Here is a 21,742-nt window from a genome sequence, read left to right on the forward strand (position 1 = left end):
TCTTTGAAATAAAAAAAAATCAAATATATGTGTTTGAATAAAAATGAAACTATTTGAAATGTATTTTTTTTCAAATAGATTTCGCTCAACTAGTATACTCTATTATTTAGGGGCCAGCTGAAGTCCGCTTTCGTTTGCGGGATTTTCTCGCAAGGATCAATATCCATTGGTGGCCTTGGGCTCTTTCCAGCTTCTCTTTTGTCAGGCTGTTGTCTCTTTGACACATGCATTATTTTATTTTATTTTGTGTATAGATATATTTTTGGAAGTTGTGGTATGAGTGCCAATGAGACAACTTTCCATCCAAGTCACAATGTATAAAAGTAAACCATTCTAGGTGGAGGTACGGTCTTCAACACGGAGCCTTGGGATCTATATGTTTTCTTTCAAAATACTATCAAGACGCAGACTAGCAACAAAACTGTGTCTGTTATGATATAAAATGTTTTTTCTTCTCCATATACAGGGGGTAAATCAAATTAATTTGTGTGTCTTGTAATTTATGCACAATAAACAACTATGCTCTAACTTTAGTTTTACACACTTACAAGGCATCAAAATCCCAAAATGCACAGACTGGATTTGAGTAGTTAACCTGTAATAACATAAGAAATAAAAAAAAAAAAACGATTTAAGATACTGTTTGGATCAGCAACTATTATTCGTGGTTCTTGATTACATTTGTCTCCAGTGTCGATCTTTTTTGTGCGATAATAAATTTATCCATGGGGCAATGAGAATTATTTCACATGTAATATGAATTATTATTAACTATAATAAAAACCAAAGTTTTAACAACAAAAAGTAACCATACAAAATTATAAAAATAAAATTCATGCATCTTTTCCCACTGTAACATTTTGGTATAAGATTTTAGGAAAAAAACGAAATATTTTGTAATCATTCAATTTTTGTGTGTCTGTAAGAAATATAAAGCATGCCTCACATGTTAAATTTTGTCGAAATGCGCATCTGGTGCAAGAAAATTGATACCGTTAATTTTATTAAATAAAATGTATGCTGATACAGTTTGTTTTCATTTGACTTGTATTAAAATATGTTATTGTATAAATACGCAACTTAACAATTATTTGCAGAATGTCAAGGAATTTTTTCGAGGAACGTGAGACTTATATATCGTGGTATTCATCAAAGGTATCAGGCTGATAATTTAAAATACGCAAGACGCGCGTTTCGTTTTCATAAGACTCATTATTGACACTCTGATCAACATGATTAGAAAGCCAAAACAAGTACAAAATAGTACGACATTGAGGTCCCAAAATTCCACAAAGTTGTGCCAAATTGAACTTAGGGAACTATGCTTGAGATAAGAAAATCCTTACTATTTTGAATAATTCCTACGTTTGCAACAGTAAACTTATAAAAAATACCATATACTTGATATTCATGACAATACCGAAGTGCTGACTACTTAGCTGGTGATATATAGCCTAGTTTCTTTGGTGAGATTTTACAAACACTTGGTCGATGCAGTGTTGGTGAACGTTCTCTCAGAATGTTTAGGATATACATAAAAATGAAAGGTTAGTAACAACAAATAGTGTTGATTCATTCTCAGTTTACGCATTACTTCCTAATGATTTGTTGGAATTTTCTTTCATAACTTCGCCAAATTTTATGATACTTTTATTTTATCTTCTTCTCAAAAAAAAATGAAGTACTACAAAAGGTATTATCTTAACACACTAAATAACTAAAGGTATATATTGATTGCTGATTATAGCAAGATATTTTATTTTAGGTACATAAAAGGTGGTGCCAACGGTGTTTTTTTTTAATGTCGAACAGTTTCTGTCAATTTTGTCCTTTTTGTATCATGAAATTATTGTTAGCCTCTGTTTATATTAATAATAATGAGCATGTGTGTTGTTTAGATAGCTTGTAAATTCGTGTTTAAGTGCAGATAAAAAATAAAATAAGGCGATAGTAATTTAACGATGTTCAAATGAAAAAGGGAAAAGTTAAGCAAAGCAAGCAAAAAAAAAAATATGAATGTATCGTATAAACTGAAAAAAGTGCGATTACGGATGCATCGACAAGGTAAACATCTTCCACTATGCATGCATAAATTTACTATTATGACAACCTTACCCGTAAATGTTCAAATTTTACAACTAGCGGATGCTGTAATCTGGTTGGCGTAGGTTCTATAGAAAAGTCTATCACTACTGAGTTTACATCATAACTTCCATTCATATCTGTAACAACACTGCAAAAAAAGTCGATGAGTTTCAGCACGTATTTTCAAAACTCCTTTTAAAAAAATATCTTTTTATTCATCGAAGACATATACATATGGAGATGTAGATGTTCAAATATTTCGGCCTGGAGAATGACTATAGATACAGAAAATGTCGAATGCGAATCTGCATAAGACCGTTAGTGTTTTTATAAGCAGATCTTATACAGCAAGTGTGTCAGTAGTTGGCATGATACTGAACCATATGGGATATTTTACCAAAGTATTATATGCATCGCTCCGTAACGGGGGAAAATGACCAAGTCAGTGAAAAATTAACAATTTTAGTCCATATGGTTAAAATGAATAGAATAAAAGAAGTATAAGAAGTATACAGACCTTGTTTAAAGCAAAGTATTAGTTTGAATAATAAATATTATATGCAGGAACCTTAGTTTAAGTGTAATTTAAAATGAAGATTTTAAGATATGTTTACCAAGAATACAATTCGATTGATGGCACTGTCGGTAAACTTTAAATTTATAGCATACGATTTGTCGAGAAAGCTTCTTCGGTAATGGCTTCATTTAAATGATACATTTTATTTGTTTTAAGTTCCAGATAAAAAAAATATGTAATTGTATAAAAGCTAAGGTTGTTATCCCTCCTTGTTCTTTTATTATGCTATCTTATCTCCTTGTTCATATGTAGTCTATTGGATTTCAAGTATCGAAGTGTATAATTCCAAGAGCGCAATCCTGGTTTTAGGGGTTTATTTTCCTTATTATTTTAGTTTTTGCAATTGCTTTTGTTTAATATGCATAATTTCTAGTACACATGCATACATTTATATAAGAAAAGATGTTGGACAAATACACATAGACAAACAAAACAAAAGACATCAAACGGTTAACATGCACGGTCACTAAAATGTGAAATGTCTAAATCGTCTCTAGTTTATAAAAACAATGTTTATTAACCTTTGGTGTTGGTTTTTTCCTGCTCTCGTCTATTTGCAATAATCTTTTTTTTCTTCTATTTTGTAAAAACGGCTTTTTTAATTTTCTCCCACAAGTTGTTCGATAACTTAAGCCTGGTATTTTATACAATTTCAATCTGAGATGAGCGTACAATACTAAGTAGACAAAAACGTACCCTTTAGATAAATAATATTGATGAAATAAAGTCGAAATATTCCTGTAATACGTTGCACTATATCCGACTGGTTGCTGAACTGTCATAATAAAAATATATATTACAATATGATATAATTGTTGATTGTCAAATATAGAAAAGATAATCAATTAATTCAAATAATGTCTTAGTATATTATTACTTTTCTTTGATGAATTAAAAACCGCTGGATAGATGCTACTACTGGTGAAAGGTTTACTAGCCCAATAGTGAACAGTTTTGTGTTGACATAAAATATAACTAATATGGTAATTTTTGTAAATTTGCTGCTTAAAAATATTTTAATATTCGAAAAAAAAAACTGAGTTGTTTACCTGCAGATATATATTCCCTTTCCCGTATTTGCCACAAATTTTCGAAATGTTTTGATTAAAATGCTATCAAATACGTTAACTTTTCATTTGGCTTTCGAAATATTTTGATTCGAACACCACTTTTGAGTTCTGAAGTCAAAACGCATAATTGCTTTCCAAATTATAAGCTAATGAGTTTTAATATTGTAAAATATGTTAACAGTTGTTAGATTTCTAAGATTTGATATTAATTTGTCAAATTTAAAAACATTGAAATTTCTGATATCCTATTAAAACCCTGTATCGTTAACCTGATATCAAAACAAAACTGGTAAAAAAAAAAGACTTATTGATTGATTGTTTTGTAACTTCTTTGTTTAAAATGGGCGAAAACACCAAGATTTCACAAATAGCAACAAGCCGAAATTAAACAAACATTATCAATGTTAAAAAGATGGACGACGAAAAGATCGATATTATTCCTCAAAACACTACACAGAAAATACAGATGAAGTTAAATCCCAAAACAGGGCTGCACTGAGAGAAAGTGCAAACTAAAACGAGGCAAATATGTTGTTCATGAAGGCATCACAAAACTTTACAAAACAAACAAAACCGGAATCAAATATTGTTTGAACTAATATCAATTTAGTTCTAAAACATTGAATTTCGATTGTTTTCTTTTTAGAAGCTAAAGTTGTTATGTGTAGTTTCTTAGTAAAAAGAGATAATTCTTTAATGGAATCGTCTTGTAATTTTGGTCGTTGGTCGTTAAATAGATCTTAAGGGCATTTTTATAATCTACCACAGCTTTTAAGATAAGAAACGATTGTTTGCACTTTTCAGCCATGAAGGTCTTTATGGTTAGTAGACTTATTTGTTTATATTTATATACTTAGTAGTGTATACAGAAAAATTGTATGTGTTGTACAACCATTTGCTAGCGTGTGGTATCAGTCACTTGTGATGATATCGATATCAGCACGGTGGAAAGACTTTATCATACCTTTAATCTGTATGACGTCACTTCGTCGATTTCAGTCACTGTTGCAAAGGCTTTATCAAACACCCTTATCGGTATTACGTCATTTCCGACATCTAATCTGTATGACGTCATGTCACAGAAAATATCTACATGAGGAATGAACATACTAAAGTGTATATAATTAAGAAATAATTCATGGGGGTGGAATATATCGTGATTTTACCACGGGTTGGCCCTTTATGACAAATATGTTACCGTGAGCGATAGCGAGCTCGAGGGGTTAAATATCGACATAAAGGGACAACCCGTGGTACAATCACGATATATTCAAGCCCCCATAAACTATTTCGATTCTAATCGGACAAATACGGCTGTTGTTTTGGATCGATGCGCTCTAGGTGGAGGCAAATATTTGCCTTTTCAATAAATAAGCGCACTATTAAAATGGCGTAAACGAACGGAGCAAACTGAATTAGTGACATGCTTAAAGTTTTTACAATAACGTATTTATATAGTTTTGGGTGAATTTTAATTATAATTCCATATTTAGCATCGTTTGTTTACGTTTCCTTGTTGTGGTGATTTTTGTTTTCGCAAGGTTGTATTTTCCCGTAAATTGCTCATATGCTTACGTCATCGTTCTATGACGTCGGATATCTCATTCATAAAAAAGCATATGACGTGGGAGTACGATTGGAACAGCCTGACAATACATTCACATTTTACCACGGGTGTGTACGCAAAGCGTTTGAAGGACGCCATGTTAGAATTTGGCTTTTACAATATCACACATCGTATCAAAAAACCTCAACAAATATAATCCCTTGAGCAGAGATCTTTTTATTTCTGTGGACGCATTTATTTTCGTGGGTACCAATTTTCGTGGATTCAGGAATACTTACATATTCGTGGATATCTAATTTCGTGATTTTGCCGTAGACTGCATACAAGCATACGTAAAATTTGTCAATCGTTGAACATTATATTTTGTAGTTCGCCTGTACCATCAAAATCCACAAAAATTGATTACCCCCGAAAAATAATGAATCCGCAGTATATTGGTGTCTCAGTTTTATACGAATGTGATATTGAAATAGCCATATGGTATTCTCTATGTAACAAACCAAATAAAAAACCTTAAGGATAATCAAATCAACTTAAGTTTAAACAACTTCAATTGTTGCATAGGCGAATATTGTTTAGGTAATTAAAAACAAGATCAATATTTGCAGTCATGACGACAAAAATTACACACAACAATCTTTTTTCTGAATGAAAATGGACTTACCGAAAGGACATACTAATAGTAAACACTATATGTCACATACTTGATGGAACATCAACATACCTCCGAAGTTATCTTTACTTAAAGTAACTTGATTTTCCGATTCTGTTATCCAGTTAGGTAGCTGATGGGTTTTTACTGGAAAAGTTATATCTTCATAGAAAACCTTCCCGACTTGAACGACTGCAAAGCAATACATCGATATTATTTATACAATTGCTTTGTTGGAATGTTTGCTCGTGGCTAATATCTTAAATCTCGTTAGTTTATATATATTATAAACTAACACTACTTTACAGATACTCGATCTCTGGTACATATCTTCTCAACTAAGCTACAAAAGGAAGGACGATTTGGATTTGACTCGTTGTATAAATGCTACTGGTTGTACCTGTGGAAAACTTATTTGAAAAGGTTTAGCACATCTCATTTTTACGGAAATATTGTTTACCATGCCCAGAAATTGAGAAAAAATCCTTTTAATTAACTTATTTTAAAAGGTTACCAATTTACCACTGTAATTAGATCATTGAATATTGTTTTAGTTGGAATTAGTATTGATTTTGTTATCAGTAATTTAAAAGTAATATTAATTTTATATACATATATACATTCATGGATTTATAATCTGTCGATACCTATATATTGGCATTGCACATGGTCATGTTTTTCTCTGACTGTTTATGACGTCATTATACTAAATCCATCGGATGTTGGATATGTACTAATCGATAATGATGTTTTAAATGAATGATTTTTTTTTTATTATTTATTAGTTGCTTTGAGCTCGCTGTCAGTAACTGTGAGTACTCTCAGAGCTGAACTTAGTGTTTTTTAGTTGTTGGGATATACAAGTACCCGGCCACGTCCACTCTTTAAACCTTTTTCAACTTTTTTATAGTTCGTTCTTATGATGTACTGTTAAACCACTGTCCTAAATAAGGGTGAGGGTTTGGATCCCGCTAGCATGTTTAACCCCGACACATTATCTATGTATGTGCCTGTCCCAAGTAAGGATTTGTTGTTTGTTTATAAATAAAGGCAACAGTAGTATACCGCTGTTCAAAACTCATAAATCCATGGACAAAAAACAAAATCGGGATAACAAACTAAAACCGAGGGAAACGCATTAAATATAAGAGGAGAACAACGACATAACACTAAAATGTAACACATATAGACAAAATCCCACGAGAATAACAAATATAACATATATATATAACATCAAAACCAAATACATGAATTTGGGATAGACAAGTACCGTGACACGTCTTATCGCAATGTGAATTTACACTCAAAAATAAGAGAAAACAAACGACACAACGTAATAATGTAATACACACAGAAACGAACTATAATATAACAATGACCATATTCCTGACTTGGTACAGGGCATTTTTAAAGGAAAAAATGGTGGGTTGAACCTGGTTTTGTGGCATGCCAAACCTCGCACTTTTATGGCCATGTGAAATATAACATCAAAATGACAACACAGGACTACAATATAAATAAATTGGAGAACACAATTGACAAAGAATCACACGAACAACAGCCAACAAAAGGCAACAAGTTCAAAATTTTAATACGCCAGAAGTGTATTTTGTCCACACAAGACCTATGTGTGACGCACAGATACAAAAGTTTGAAAGCCGAAACGAGTACAAAGTTGAACAGCATCGAGGACCAAAAGATAAAAAAGGTTGTGCCAAAAACGGCAAGGGTTTTCCGTTAAGTTACCAGAAAATCCCTATAATTTAGAGTAATTTATACTTTTGCAAACAGTAAATTTAATAAAATGAATATTCAAAAGATGTACATGATAAAGCTGAAGTATTAACTAATTACAGGAAACAACTGAAATACATTTACATAACCAGACATTTGAAACACAAAAGTAGACACATCCGAATACGTTTAAACCTCTACGCCAAGTGACGTCCTATTTGAAACTGAAAAATGTGTTACCAATTTGCTGTTCGATCATTTTTTGTACTTGAATTAGGCCGTTAGTTTTCTCGTTTGAATTGTTTTACATTGTCAGTTTATGACCTTTTATAGTTGAATATGCGATATGGGCTTTACGAATTGTTGAAGGCCGTACGGTGACCTAGTTTCTGCGTCATTTGGTCTGATTGACTTAAAGTCCCTACCGACTTTACCTCATTTGTTTAGTTACCTAACTGGTCTTTCTGTACAGTCCTTTGAAATTCACTGCTATTTACATTTGTATACGCTTTTGTGTACACTGTCACAGCTTTTGCAATTCTTGTTACACCCTTTAAATTCTAAATCAAATAAAACAATCATCAAATAAAATACCCTTTTTAATGATATTTCATAATAACCTAATTTAGATTAATTATCATATCAATATAAAATCTGAACTGGCATCATGCGATTCAAATTTTTTTTTCGTCTATGTTAGTCATTTTATACACAAGTGCGGGTTTTACACCTAACTATTTAACAAATTGACTAAACTAAAGTTCATTTAAAAAAAAGTAAAAAACGAAAGGTTCTCTGTGTTGTTAAGAATTTAAATAGTTTGTATTTACCAACTGTTTTAACTGCTCCCAGCTTGGAATATTCGTTTCTCTCAACAGGTTATCACAGGATGATACAAAGATCTTAGAAACAATACAATTATAAATGTTTTGATGAATTTAAACAAAATATATGCAAACCTTTGATTGTTTTTTTGGAAAGAAGAAAAAGTGACAGTATTTATGGTTAAGCGTTCTTTTTTTTTTCATTTTGTTGATTTTTTTTTTTAATTTTTTGTGTGTTTGTTTGTTATGACTAAGTCATGTATAATAAATCTGAATTCTATTATGTTTGGTAATATCCTCTGTTTTATATATGTATGCGTTATGTTTATAATATATTTAATTAGGTTTTCACCAAAGCCATTCTTAACAGTGGTCGAAGATGTATATCATTGTCAAGGTTTACTAAGTCTATCAAATGTAAGATTTTTAGTTTTCTTTCTCCTTTGTATAAATAACCAAAACAATGTGTTTTCAACGTGTTTACACCTGTTCTGTCTGTGCGGTACGCATAGCAACTGGACAATACTTTTTTTGCATACTTATTATAGCAAAATTGTACGCAAACTGGTCACAGAAATTTCTAAAGTAATTCATTTGCAAGGAAGCAGTTTTTTAGAGGGAAATTCCACGATATACCAGTCTGTTTTTGATGCACACTTCCATCTGTAATCAACTTTTAGTGGGTTTTTTTTTTATTTCTCAGTAATACAATAGTCTTATTATTTACCCGAAGACCTTATTGTTATCAAGATTAACTTCAACTTCAAGCGTAAAATACAATGCAGTTATCTTCTAAACTGTATGAGTGTTCATAAATATAGTAAATATGTACCACCAACTGGTCCACAGGGATATTTTTCTGTGTTCATCAGCTTTATCAAAAAATATATACCTCCAGTTGGTCAACAGACAAATTAGCTGTACGTTCCTCAATAAAATAAGCAATATTATCCAGTATTTCAGACGATTTTTCCAGTTCCCCAGATGTCAAGTCTTCCCGTATATCTGTTATATTGTTTAAGTCAAAAAGAATACTGTTAACATCTTTTATCTCTACTCCATTTTTCAATAATTCAGACTACAAAATGAAAACAAAAAATACGTGTCTGTAATGTTTGTACTAGAAATATGTATAATATTCAACAACAACGTTGGCTTTTATCCTTGTTCTAATTGAATTGGTGGATTAAGATAATAAAAATAAGAATTGATGTTCATACAATAGCTTGTTATTATGCTGCAAATGCTTTCGCTAGCTAGACATCTAGTTTTACAAAATTGCAGTAAGAACATTAAATATTAAAAGATCGAGATGAGGTATGATTGCTTATCTGACAATAGTCCACCATAGATCAAACGGGTACTATATTAACAACTTACATTTAATATTAGTTGATAGATATAGGAAGCTGTGGTGTGAGAGCCAATGAGACAACTCTCCATCCAAATAACAATAAAAAAAGTAAACCATTATAGGTCAATGTACGTCCTTCAACACGGAGCCTTGGCTCACCCCGAACAACAAATATAAAGGGCCCAAAATTACTAGTGTAAAACCATTCAAACGGGAAAACCAACGGTTTAATCTATATAAAAACGAGAAATACGTATAAATAACATAAACAAACGACAACTACTGTATATCAGATTCCTGACTTAGGACAGGTGCAAACATTTTCAGCGGGTTTAAAGGTTTTAAGCATGTTAAGGGTACCAAACCTTCTCCCTTTTTCTGAAACAATATTATAACATCACAACATAGAAAAACATACGATAAATATCAATTGGAAGGCTTAACTCAATCAAAAAACGTAAATTAACACACTATGAACGAATACATTTGATCTGCGATACCTGAATGCAAATACATAGTTGATAAAATATTAGGGACAACCATTCAAGGCCAAAAAGAAAACAAACAAGTCCAAACAAAGCCATGGCAAGACACCACCGCGAAATATTTTTAACACCCATAGAAAATAATTACTTTTGAAAAAAAACGGTTTTCATAATATATACAGGTAAATGAAAAATAACTTTGTCGTTTTAGGTATACTACTTCTGTGTATATAAAATTTTCCAATAATAAGGAATATCAAGAAAGTATAAATACCTAATGTAACTCTAGATACATATAGGGTTAAAATCAACAATAAAACTATACAATTGGAGCTAGATTAAACTTCCCATTACAGATTTAAGGAGAATAATATTGATGCTCATACAAATGTAGTACAAAGAACTGAAAAATAGTAGATATTCCAAATAATCAAAGCTGGTATATAGACAAGATCCATATTAATATAAAATAACAAAAAAAGCCTTACAAATAGTATCAACTGGTCAAATTGACAAGAAAGTACGATTTGAGATTACTCGCAGTTACTGACAGCTAGTTAAAAGCCAAAAACAATACATAATAAAAAATCATGCATCAAAGACTAAAATCAACTAAAACACATCACAGGGATTTAGCATTTTAACGCCATGAACAGTCAGAGAAGACATGTACCTGACGATACACTGCAATGCCAAAAATAAATGTATCGACAGGTACAAAATGTAGTAGAAGAGGGACGAAAGATACCAAAGGGACAGTCAAACTCATAAATCTAAAATAAACTGACAACGCCATGGCTAAAAATGAAAAAGACAAACAGACGAACAATAGTACACATGACACAACATAGAAAACTAAAGAATAAACAACACGAACCCCATCATAAACTAGGGGTGATCTCAGGTGCTCCGGAAGGGTAAGCAGATCCGGCTCAACATGTGGCACCCGTCGTGTTGCTTATGTGATAACAAATCCTGTAAATAGTCTTATTCAGTAGGTCACATTCATGAAAGGGAAGGGGTTGTAGTAACGACGTAAGGAATATATCCGATATCATTTGTGAAACGGTTATTCCATAACGGTCAACCAACTCGTGATGGCGTCCGTAAAATTTACGAAGGGATTATTTCAACTTCACCATTTGGAACTCTTGGTTTAATAGCTTCCTTGTAAGCAGTAACTCTCTATCAAGAAAATCATGATAGGAAATGCAAGCACGGGAATATCGTATCAATTGGAAAATACATACCCCGTATGCAGGTGCTGCTGGAATGTTGCTACTTAGAAATTGAAAGTTCACAATTGGAAAGCTGAAATCATCTCTTTTGTCGTAAAGTTTTGTTTTCAGCCGACCCTCATTGTCAATTTCTAGATGTAAGTCAAGATATGAGGCCGACTTAACTGTATCTGTAGTATCCTTTATCTCTATAGTAGGATAGTGAGGAGCGACTTATTTTGAGATATCAATTAACCTGTGTGTGTCTCTATACATCCCGCCTCAAAAGAAGATACAATGTAATTATGTTTAAATTTTTCTAATGACAAAATCGATATTAGTGCCAATGTAAACTATATTCAGAGATCTAATTACAATATTGGTACGATAACCTTTACTTATAAGTTTGTTTAAAGGTTCGATGAGTTTGCACGGATCACATAGTGATTTCCGCGCCTTAAGTACAATATTATCGTAACCTGCAATTTTTAATAAGTTTTCTACAGGTGCAGCCAAATTTACTAATCAAATCTTTGTATCTATGAAATAATTTAGTAAAAATTTTAAGTAATTTATGTTATCGAAATCCCATACACAATAATTTGCCAGTGATGCATTGATTACGTTCGTTAAAATCTATGACATCAGAACACACACGGGCATACCGAACAATTTGGGATATATAAACCCCGTATGATGGAGCCAAAGACATATCACCGTCTAAAAATGGAAAAATTAACAATAGGAAATGAAAAATCGTCTCTTTTGTCGTATATTTAAGTATGTAGTTTCCCGTAAGAAATTGAAATGTCTTATCTAGAAAAGGTCAACTGCTGCTGTTTAGTCGAAGGTTTCGTCATTGTATTTGAATGTTTTTACATATTTGATACTTACATTAGCAGTATTTTAGGTTATGGTGGTGAAATATGGGGCTTCCATAATGCTCCAAATATTGAAAAATACATCTTGATTTTTGAAAAAAACATATTAGGTGTCAAACAGTGTACAACAAATGTTATGGTTTATTTTGAATTGGGTAGATATCCTTTGATATATTTTAGAATTTACCAAATAGTGAAGTACTGGTTAAAATTGTTATCCACGAGCAACTGTATTCTTAAAAACTGCTACAGGGTACAACTGTATAATTTCTGTAATATTAGAAGCAGTTTGATTTATCAACTACAACAATTATTATATAACTTAGGTTTAAATGAGATCTGATATAACCAAGACAATTTGATTATTGATACAAATTTATTATTATTTGTAAAAACAAGGATATATGATCAAGCAAAACATACTTTGAATGATCAACTGAACGTTTTGTCTAAGTGTTATTTATATAAATATATTGTCAATAATATATGTTTACAGAATTATCTAACTAAATTTGAATTTTAGAGTGTATTTAGCTCGCCTTAGATTGTCTTCTCATAATTTGTTTGTTGAAGTAGGCCGTTATCATGGAGTAAATAGGTTAGATAGAGAGTGTACTCTTTGTACTTTGAATATCACTGAAGATGATGATTTGTTTTGCAATCTGAATGCTATAGAGACTTAAGGAGACAGTTTATTAAACCTTATTATTATAGACGTCCATCGTCGTTCAAATTAGTGCAACTTCTCAGCATTGAAAATGTAAAAGATTTGCGTAATTTTTGTAAATTCTTGTTTAATGCACTTAATCATAGGACTCAACTGTTATTGGTCAATACTTGATATTTATTTGCTTCTCTGATGTATTATGTCATGTTGTTTTATAAAAACGTATTTGTATTTATTGCTCTGATAAGCATAATGTGCTTAAAGTAATAACGAATTGAAAAATGTTAGATTTAGTTAAAGTAAGTTCTTTTGGGTAAATTTTGGAAGTATATTTAGAGAACTTTGGATTATTTAACGAAAAAACATCATCCAGATAACGGTAGGTATTGTTGAATGTATTAACCAAATATAACAATGATGGATCTTTACTGAGTTTGGTCATAAACTGAGATTTATAGCAATATAGAAATAAATCTGCTATTAAAGGGGCACAGTTAGTGCGCATAGCAATACCTACTACCTGACGATACACTGTATCGCCGAAACTTACATAACTGTTATTTAGGAGAAAATTTAAAGCTTCAATCATATCCTCACATTTCCAGTAAGTGTATCTAGCATACTTTCCTTTTCCGTTGCAGAAATGGTTTTAAACGAGTTACAGCAAATAAATAACAATGATATTTTTCGAAAGATCATTTCATCAAATACAAAATATTCTTTGTAAGATTGTGTGGAAGTGTAGTGTACAGAGTAAAAAAATCATTACCGTCAACAGAATTATAAGCATGTATGTTATCTAAAACCTCTAAAGAATTTTTAACACACATTAATACCATTATTTTCATAAGCTTTATTACAAAAGTTAATAATCAGTTCTTTGATAGTAGTAAGGGGGATAGTGTTCTACTACTCATCTATAGATGAGTAGTAGAACACTTACTCGACGAGGAGATAATACGGAATTTAAGGTGGCTCGCGGGTCTAAATCAATTTTTTTCCCTAAAATAGAAGTTCTCTATGTTTTTTCATAAATAAACTTTATCATATACTTAATAGAAAAAATGAAATAAAAAAATGGGGTCACCGTTTATTTAAGCTCACAATCTGCCTCCGAAAGAAGCATACAATTGTGTTAATGTCCCTTTTTTTTTTAACTAATAGGAGAAATAAATGTAATATCTAAATAAAGAAAAAAAACTAAATTTCAGAAATGGCTAAAATTTTACAATTATTTAGTTTATGTAAAGCTTTTTTGAAAACAATAATTAAAATATAGGTCACCGATAAGTTAAAGAAGATATTTCAATTTTAATGCCAAAAATGGCATTTTTGCACCAAAGGAAGATAATTTGGAGCTTTTTCAATGATAAAAACATTTTAAAAGTCATCTGGGGCCAGACCGAATTGGTTTGTTTGGTTGATTTTTGTACCATATTATAAAGTAATAACTAATAGTGTAATAAATAAAATTTGTAATGAAAAAAAAATGTTTAATTTTTTGCGAAATTTTAGTACCCGCGAGCCTCCTTAAATGGTTTTGTGTGTAAATTTGGTAACCAGTACATGGTAGGGACTTTATATTAATTTACTTTGGCATAATTTCATCGGTATATTTATACTTTATTATTCATTTAAATAAAACTGTAATCAAGGTTTCAAGGTAAGTGTTAAAAGATTTGTCAATTAAATGGATCGATTCTTTGTAGATTTCAATGTCCTTTCGAATGAAATTGATGAAGAAATGTCTCAGATCAATTACAGTTTCTATTTTTTTAGAACTATTTGGTTCCCATTTTACACATCACTTCCTTTACAAACGTATTCGATATTAACATGGTGGACATTGACACAATCCACATCCACAACCATTACAAACTCCTCTAAGAAAAGAAATTGGCAACCGTTTTCCCTACCAAGTTCAACATGATATAAAAACAGGTGCTTGATTCTGTTCTGTGTTGTTCAATAATTTCGGGAAGTTTTATTGATAATTGTTACATGTAGATCATTACGGTTAATAGTTAAGACCTCCTTTAATTCATTTAAATATATAATTATGTGAAATATATAATCATTTTTTTATTGTAAAAATAACATAAAATCAATATAACATGAGAAAATAACAAATTAAGTTTATATCAGTTGGTAGAACCAAGTGCCTCAAGACACTGTGATAAAGACATTGGCTGGCACTCCTTTGACTTGATTCTTTCCAGCAGCTCTATCTGTAAATCAAGCTTTTTCATTTCCTTCTTCTGCTTTTCAATCTCGCCTCTAAAATACACAACCTGTTGAACAAAACAGAAATGTTAATGATATGAATTTATCAACAATTGTACATGACTAATTTGTAAAAAGATTACAAGCTTCTGTACAGCTGAATGAATACAATGCATTTCAAGAAAATCAATCAGCATAGAAAAATGATATAAATAGATGTGGGATATAGCAACCCAATGACAAAAAATTTCGAAACTTCATAAAGGGAAAAGGGCCAAATACTTCAACAATATGTAAAGGAAGGTCGTATTTTGCAATAAAGGTAATCATTGGTAATATCCTTTTTGAATGTTTGCTTGGACGCCATTTAAGAGAACATTACTTTGTCTGTGTCAATTAAAAAGAGTTACTAAAAAGGATACTCAGCATTCATGTGTCAACTCATCTGCTGACCAAATCTGAATTTGTTCGGTTTAATAGGAGGAGCGGACAAACAGGGTAAATGTACGTAAGTCTTCAATCCCAGTGTGACACTCTATTGGAGTGCACTAAATTGTATATGTGTAGACAGTATATAAATCGGAAAATTGTCCTGAATATGCATGAAACATTTGTCCCTGGATGTTAAGGAAAACATAATTTTACAATCAATTTTTAATATTACTACCAGTACATATATATTAAAAAAGAGCTGTTTTTTAACAGTACATGTATTGCCAACAAAGTATGGGGGACACATTATACTACCGTAATATAGTTAACTGTTGTATATTCACCTGAAGCTCATGAACATCTCCTGTTGTTGCTTTTCTCTTCTTTGTGGCTATAGCAGCTGTAGGGACAGCAGGTCTAGTTGGGTTTACCACAATTGGAACTCCCTAGTTACCAATAAACCCTGAAAGAACTGATGGTGACTGAGGTGAAGGAGGTATTGGAGGTTGCAGTGAGGAGGCAGATTGGCATTCAAGAGCTGACTCAAACAAATCCTGGGACCCTGTGCAAGCCATTTCAGAATCTTCTGACAATCTAGCCTCAGTTGCACAAGCTAAAACAAACACAAAAAAGCTCTTAAATTTAATGTCGTAAGCCAATTAATACGCAAAAGTTTTAGTTTGCAAAATTCGATAGGGATTAAACATTTTTTAAATTTAGATCACAGATACGTTATTGAGTAGATCCTCCCTTGTTTGTTGGTGTCAGAAATGTTCTTTCATTTTTCATTTTTTTAAACTTTTTCTATTTATTATATATTTAATATTTTATCAATTGGTTTGAACAATAGTTATTTGAGGGGACAACACATATAAAGTGGAAGGTAGTTGAGATATTGTCACGCCATGTCACAGATTGTATAATATGCTGTAATTTTTTTCGTTAAAATTTTTGATAACCCTCATAATACACAGAGGTAAACATTCATGTTGATTCCCTTAAAAACATCTTGTAAGAAAGTGTTAATTAGGACAAAGTTAGTATAGTGTTTTTTTGAAAGTTTTAAAATTCTAGCAAGACATGATATAGGGATGAATATTTGTATGGTACAATCTTCATTCGGGCCGAGATTACTTAATTTAATAGGGCGGCAACAACAAATTGAGGAGAGCACCTGTTCAGAATTCACGCATATCAGCATGGACAGTGACGTAGATTCACAAGAAATGATAGGGTTAAAACCTTTTCTTTATTCGTATATTGACAGGGAAAACGCAAATACGATTGAATAACATTTCAAGAAGGTATAATTATATTTCCTAACATGCGGACAATGTAAATAGTGAGGGCAAGGTCAATATTTAGTACATTTAAGTGCATAAACATCGAAGGCGATGCAGACGATTTGCTCATTTAAGAAATAAATATTGGTTAAATACCTTTCAAAAATTTGAATAACTATGACAATATCCTTGTACAGAAAGTATTTGGGTGACAATTTAGCACATGAACAAAGAAAAACTTTATTTCAACAGTTTTAAACGATAATTTGGGTCCATAGTGATATCGGTGTACATAAATGTTTGCCTCTACATCGATGTTATTCTTTCAACTAGGGCATATTTATAGCACAACTGTATAGGAATATCCAGAGAAAGATGTACAGAAATTTTAAATTGATAAGACAAAATATTAAATACCAATAATGCAGCTTTCTACACCTCCTATGCCCTTGAAGGAAGCAGAGTCCTTACACAGGTCTATGGTCCTATTAACTGCTACTCTCACTGGTTTAGCCTGTGGTCCACCACCTGTTTTTCCATGGTCTCTCTTCTTTACGGAAAATATCTTCTTTGCCTCTTTCTTGGTGCTGCCCCACTTATCTTTACACTCCTTGGCTGACCTATGGGCAACACCAAGAGAAGTAACCATCATGGAAATTCTTCCCCAGACTGCTGTCTTTCTTTTATTGGTCACAGCACTACCAAATTTGTCATTAATGACAGCAAAGTTCTTTTCAAATTCAACTTGGAGTAAATTTATTTCTGCTTCTGAGAAATTGGGCTTTCTTTCCCTTGTTGTCTTTACACTGGACTGGGTACATGCATTAGCAGAAGGTAAGTCGGCCATATTTGTTTATGGAGGAAGTTCACAAAATCTTAATTATTGGTAACTAAAATAGTCTCTAAACCATAGTTAAAATTTAACGATAGGTTAAGATATGTTAACGGTCACGTTAGCTAACGCTACCGTTAAATCAACTTGAACAACAGCTTTTTAACCTTCTGTTAAGTAACGCCACGTTAAACTTTTTAACGACACGTTAAGGCTAACACTACCGTTAAGTTAACGACAAGTTGAACAACCGGCCCCAGGTCTTTTAAGACCAAATTTGACCTATTCCAGAATATGATTATTTTGCTGAGTGTGAATTCGCATTGCTATAAGACGTGTCTCAGCATTTGTACATCCAGCACTCATATTTAGTTGATGATGTTTTATTTATTCTGATGGGATATTATTTTCTGTTTTATCGTGTAGTTAATTCTATTTTATATTTTATATTCGAATGTTAAAGTAAAGATCATTAATCACCCAGTTCATTTATAAAATTTTAGTTTAAACTAGATAATACAATTAATTATACAATTACTAACACAATTCTATATATTTGTATTCTTGTAATTGTTATAACATACTTCAAATAACATAATAATAAACCTGATCTCGATATATATATATATATATATATATATATATATATATATATATATATATATATATATATATATATATATATAATAAAAACTATAACACAAATTCCCATACGTTTCGGCCATTACGGCCTTCTTCATTGGAATAAATTACAACATTCATATATATTTGTTGTGAATGTTGTAATTTATTCCAATGAAGAAGGCCGTAATGGCCGAAACGTATGGGAATTTGTGTTATAGTTTTTATTATACAATCATTCAGAGACTTTATATATATATATATATATATATATATATATATGTTAAAGGCAATTTCTAAATTTAGGCATTTTGTAAAATGACTGAATTTTCAGGCAATTTAGAAAATGCCTAAACTTGACAGTCATTATACAAAATGACTAAAAATACCTAGTCATTTTGTAAAATGACTGAAATTTTTAAGCAAAATTCAACAAATTGCCTGTTGAGTTTCAGGCAATTTGTAGAAGGAGGATATTATTGAGATGCATATGGCAAAAGTTGAAAAAAACACAATATCTTGCAAAGAAAATAACTAATGGTTCGGTAGAACTAATTTATTCTCCAAAAACCAGATCGGAATTTTTTTTTGACATATGATATGTTTTTTTTGGTACGTACTCACTCTGTATTTGAGATACCAACAGTGAATTTATGATTATTTTGTCAAAAATGACAAATTGTTATGGCAATAGAACAAATTTGACATTTACATTTTTAGAAAACTCATTTGACTCCTTTGGCTAGGAGAGCTAAAAATCGACAAAGAAAAAGAAAAATAACAGTGCTTTGACAGGAGAAGCGGTTCCTCTAAAGAGGGATCATCCGTCATGGGATCTGCTTGAGTCCGTTTAAAGCTATAAGTCAAAAGATGCGGATAAACCAGTCATGTTATTATACTTTGATTTTTTTTGGGAACATATGAAAAAGAAGAAATACATGTGTGACGTGTGTGCTTATAGCGAAACCTTATGTTGCCTAACGTTCAGCATTTTATCAGTAAAGGTAATGACAGAGTTAAAAGTGTGACCTAGATTTCTCCAAATGTGGGCGGATTGTTAAATCAGGTTTTACGCCAGACAGTATATTTTGCAAAAAATCAGGACAAATATTCTGTACAGTTCTGTCGTGCAAACATTTTGAGAAATTCTTTAAAAAATGTCAAGTTCTGTGCTTGTGTGAATTGTGATAATTCAATAAAATATATTCTTGATTATTTAAGCTCTTGTATTTTTAATTCAGTAATTATCATAAATAAAACAGCTCTGGTGTTCAAAGCTTTCATTTGTTTTTCTTAACATTGTATTTTCTAAAATAATTTCAGGCATTTTTACAATGCCTTTCAATTTTTCCAGGCATATTTCAAAATGCCTAGAAAATTTAGTCATTATGTATAATGACTGAATCTTACAGGCATTTCAGAAAATGACTAAAGTTTTCAGGCATTTTCCAAAATGCCTAAATTTAGAAAATGTCTGCGATTTTTTTTTAATTTACATGAGACATCCCTTTTTGTGTCTTTGTCACATTCGTATGGCGCACAGTTCGTAAATTTAAAATGCTGTTTTTTGTGTAATGTTAAAAATTAGTTTTAGATACTCGTTGTTATTCTTTGGTTAACATGTCGAAATGTACTATTATATTATATTATTTATTTATGTATTTTACTGTCATATGTGTTCTTGCATTTATTTGTACTGTATTCCTGTCATGTCATGTTGTCATTGTAGCGGTATATTTAACATTGATATAAAGCGCGATGTTTGGTTAGCCATTAAATCACGTTTAACACACTTTTTTTTCTTGAAATGTCTTGTAACCAGCCAGGAATATGGCATTTGTTATATAATAGTTCGTTTCTATGTATGTTTAATTGTAGTTTGTTTTGTTGCACTCTAGTGTTTCTGTAGTTTTCCTCTTAAAGTTGATGTGTTTCCTCGGTTTTATGATTTTTGAACGGCGGTATACTACTGTTGTCATTATTCAATTCGTGGTTGATTTATGTCGTAACATTCCGAGCAATATGATACGAGAAAGACCTCGTCATGCAAGAAATAAATTACAGGCCCTGACTATAAGAAAAAAGAAATATTTATATTTATACCTGTAAGGTCAGATTTAAAAGATCCTTGGATATGCATGTACTGTAATTCGGTTCTTCCCATTCGCCATAACTGTTACAAAATCGAGATGTTGTACCTACAAAATCAACGTAAATTTTCATGTGCGATATTCAATGCTAGTTCAGTTTTGAGTTTAATTTTTTTTTATCCGTCCGTTCAATTTTTTTTGGCTAACAAATTATCTTATTATTCTTCAGTATTACAAGCACTGTCGCAAATATCAAAAATGTAATTTCTACAATTTAAACAATGAAGATTTAGAAAACCCCTAAGGAGGTTTTATATTTTCTAATTATTTTGCAACGTCAAAAAAGTGTAAACCGATTACTTCTAACTGAATACACCGTTGCACGATATTGTGCCACTGCTACCTAGAGTGAATGCATTTGCAGCAAAGGACTTGTCAATATAGTACAAGAAACAAGAGGCTTATACGAGCCTGATATTTTTCACCTGTAATTTTAGTTAAGGTATTTTTTTATAGATATAAGCTAAAACTGATTGGGTCCCTATGTTCCATTTCTATTGGTCATGTTCAACCCACCATTTTTTTATTAGGATGTTTTGGGCCAAGTCAGGAAGATTGCAGTTGTTATCTTGAAGTTCGGTTATGTGTGTGTTGCATTGTCGTTTTGGTTTTTTGTTGCACTTCAGGGTTTCTGTTGTGTCGATCTTTTCCTCTTATTGTTGATGTGTTTACCTCAGTTTTAGTTTGTAACCCGGATTGACTTTCACACAAAATGTAACTCCATTACACTTTTGCTATTGATCCAGCAATTTTTTAGATATAAGGCAAAAACTCCCTTAGTCCCCTATATGATATCAGCGTCACTGATGAGTCTTATGTAGACGAAACGCGCGTCTGGCGCACTGAATTATAATCCTGGTACCTTTGAAAACTATTTTCACCACTGGGTCGATGCCACTGCTGGTAGACGTTTCGTCCCCGAAGGTACCACCAGCCCAGTAGTCAACACTTCGGTGTTGACATGAATATCAATAATGTTGTTATTTTTACAAATTTCCTGTTTACAAAACCTTGAATTTTTCGAAAAACTAAGAATATTTTTTATCCCAGGCATAAATTACCTTAGCCGTATTTGGCACAACTTTTTA

General features: G+C 31.6%; 1 protein-coding gene across 1 annotated transcript in view; it reads right to left on the minus strand.

Annotated features, from left to right (window-relative positions):
- LOC143049527 (adhesion G protein-coupled receptor B3-like) overlaps positions 1 to 21,742 on the minus strand; it is a 33,721-nt gene that overhangs the window by 4,738 nt on the left and 7,241 nt on the right. Inside the window, exons 3-10 of the mRNA XM_076223133.1 lie at positions 20,608 to 20,702; positions 9,402 to 9,587; positions 8,516 to 8,587; positions 8,137 to 8,245; positions 6,024 to 6,143; positions 3,359 to 3,437; positions 2,116 to 2,233; positions 549 to 595 (exon numbers count right to left, since the gene is read on the minus strand). Coding sequence (XP_076079248.1) covers positions 549 to 595; positions 2,116 to 2,233; positions 3,359 to 3,437; positions 6,024 to 6,143; positions 8,137 to 8,245; positions 8,516 to 8,587; positions 9,402 to 9,587; positions 20,608 to 20,702 — 826 coding nt within the window. The remainder of the gene's footprint in view (positions 1 to 548; positions 596 to 2,115; positions 2,234 to 3,358; positions 3,438 to 6,023; positions 6,144 to 8,136; positions 8,246 to 8,515; positions 8,588 to 9,401; positions 9,588 to 20,607; positions 20,703 to 21,742) is intronic.

The sequence above is a fragment of the Mytilus galloprovincialis genome, chromosome 10 (assembly GCF_965363235.1).
Source record: "Mytilus galloprovincialis chromosome 10, xbMytGall1.hap1.1, whole genome shotgun sequence".
NCBI lineage: Eukaryota > Metazoa > Mollusca > Bivalvia > Mytilida > Mytilidae > Mytilus > Mytilus galloprovincialis.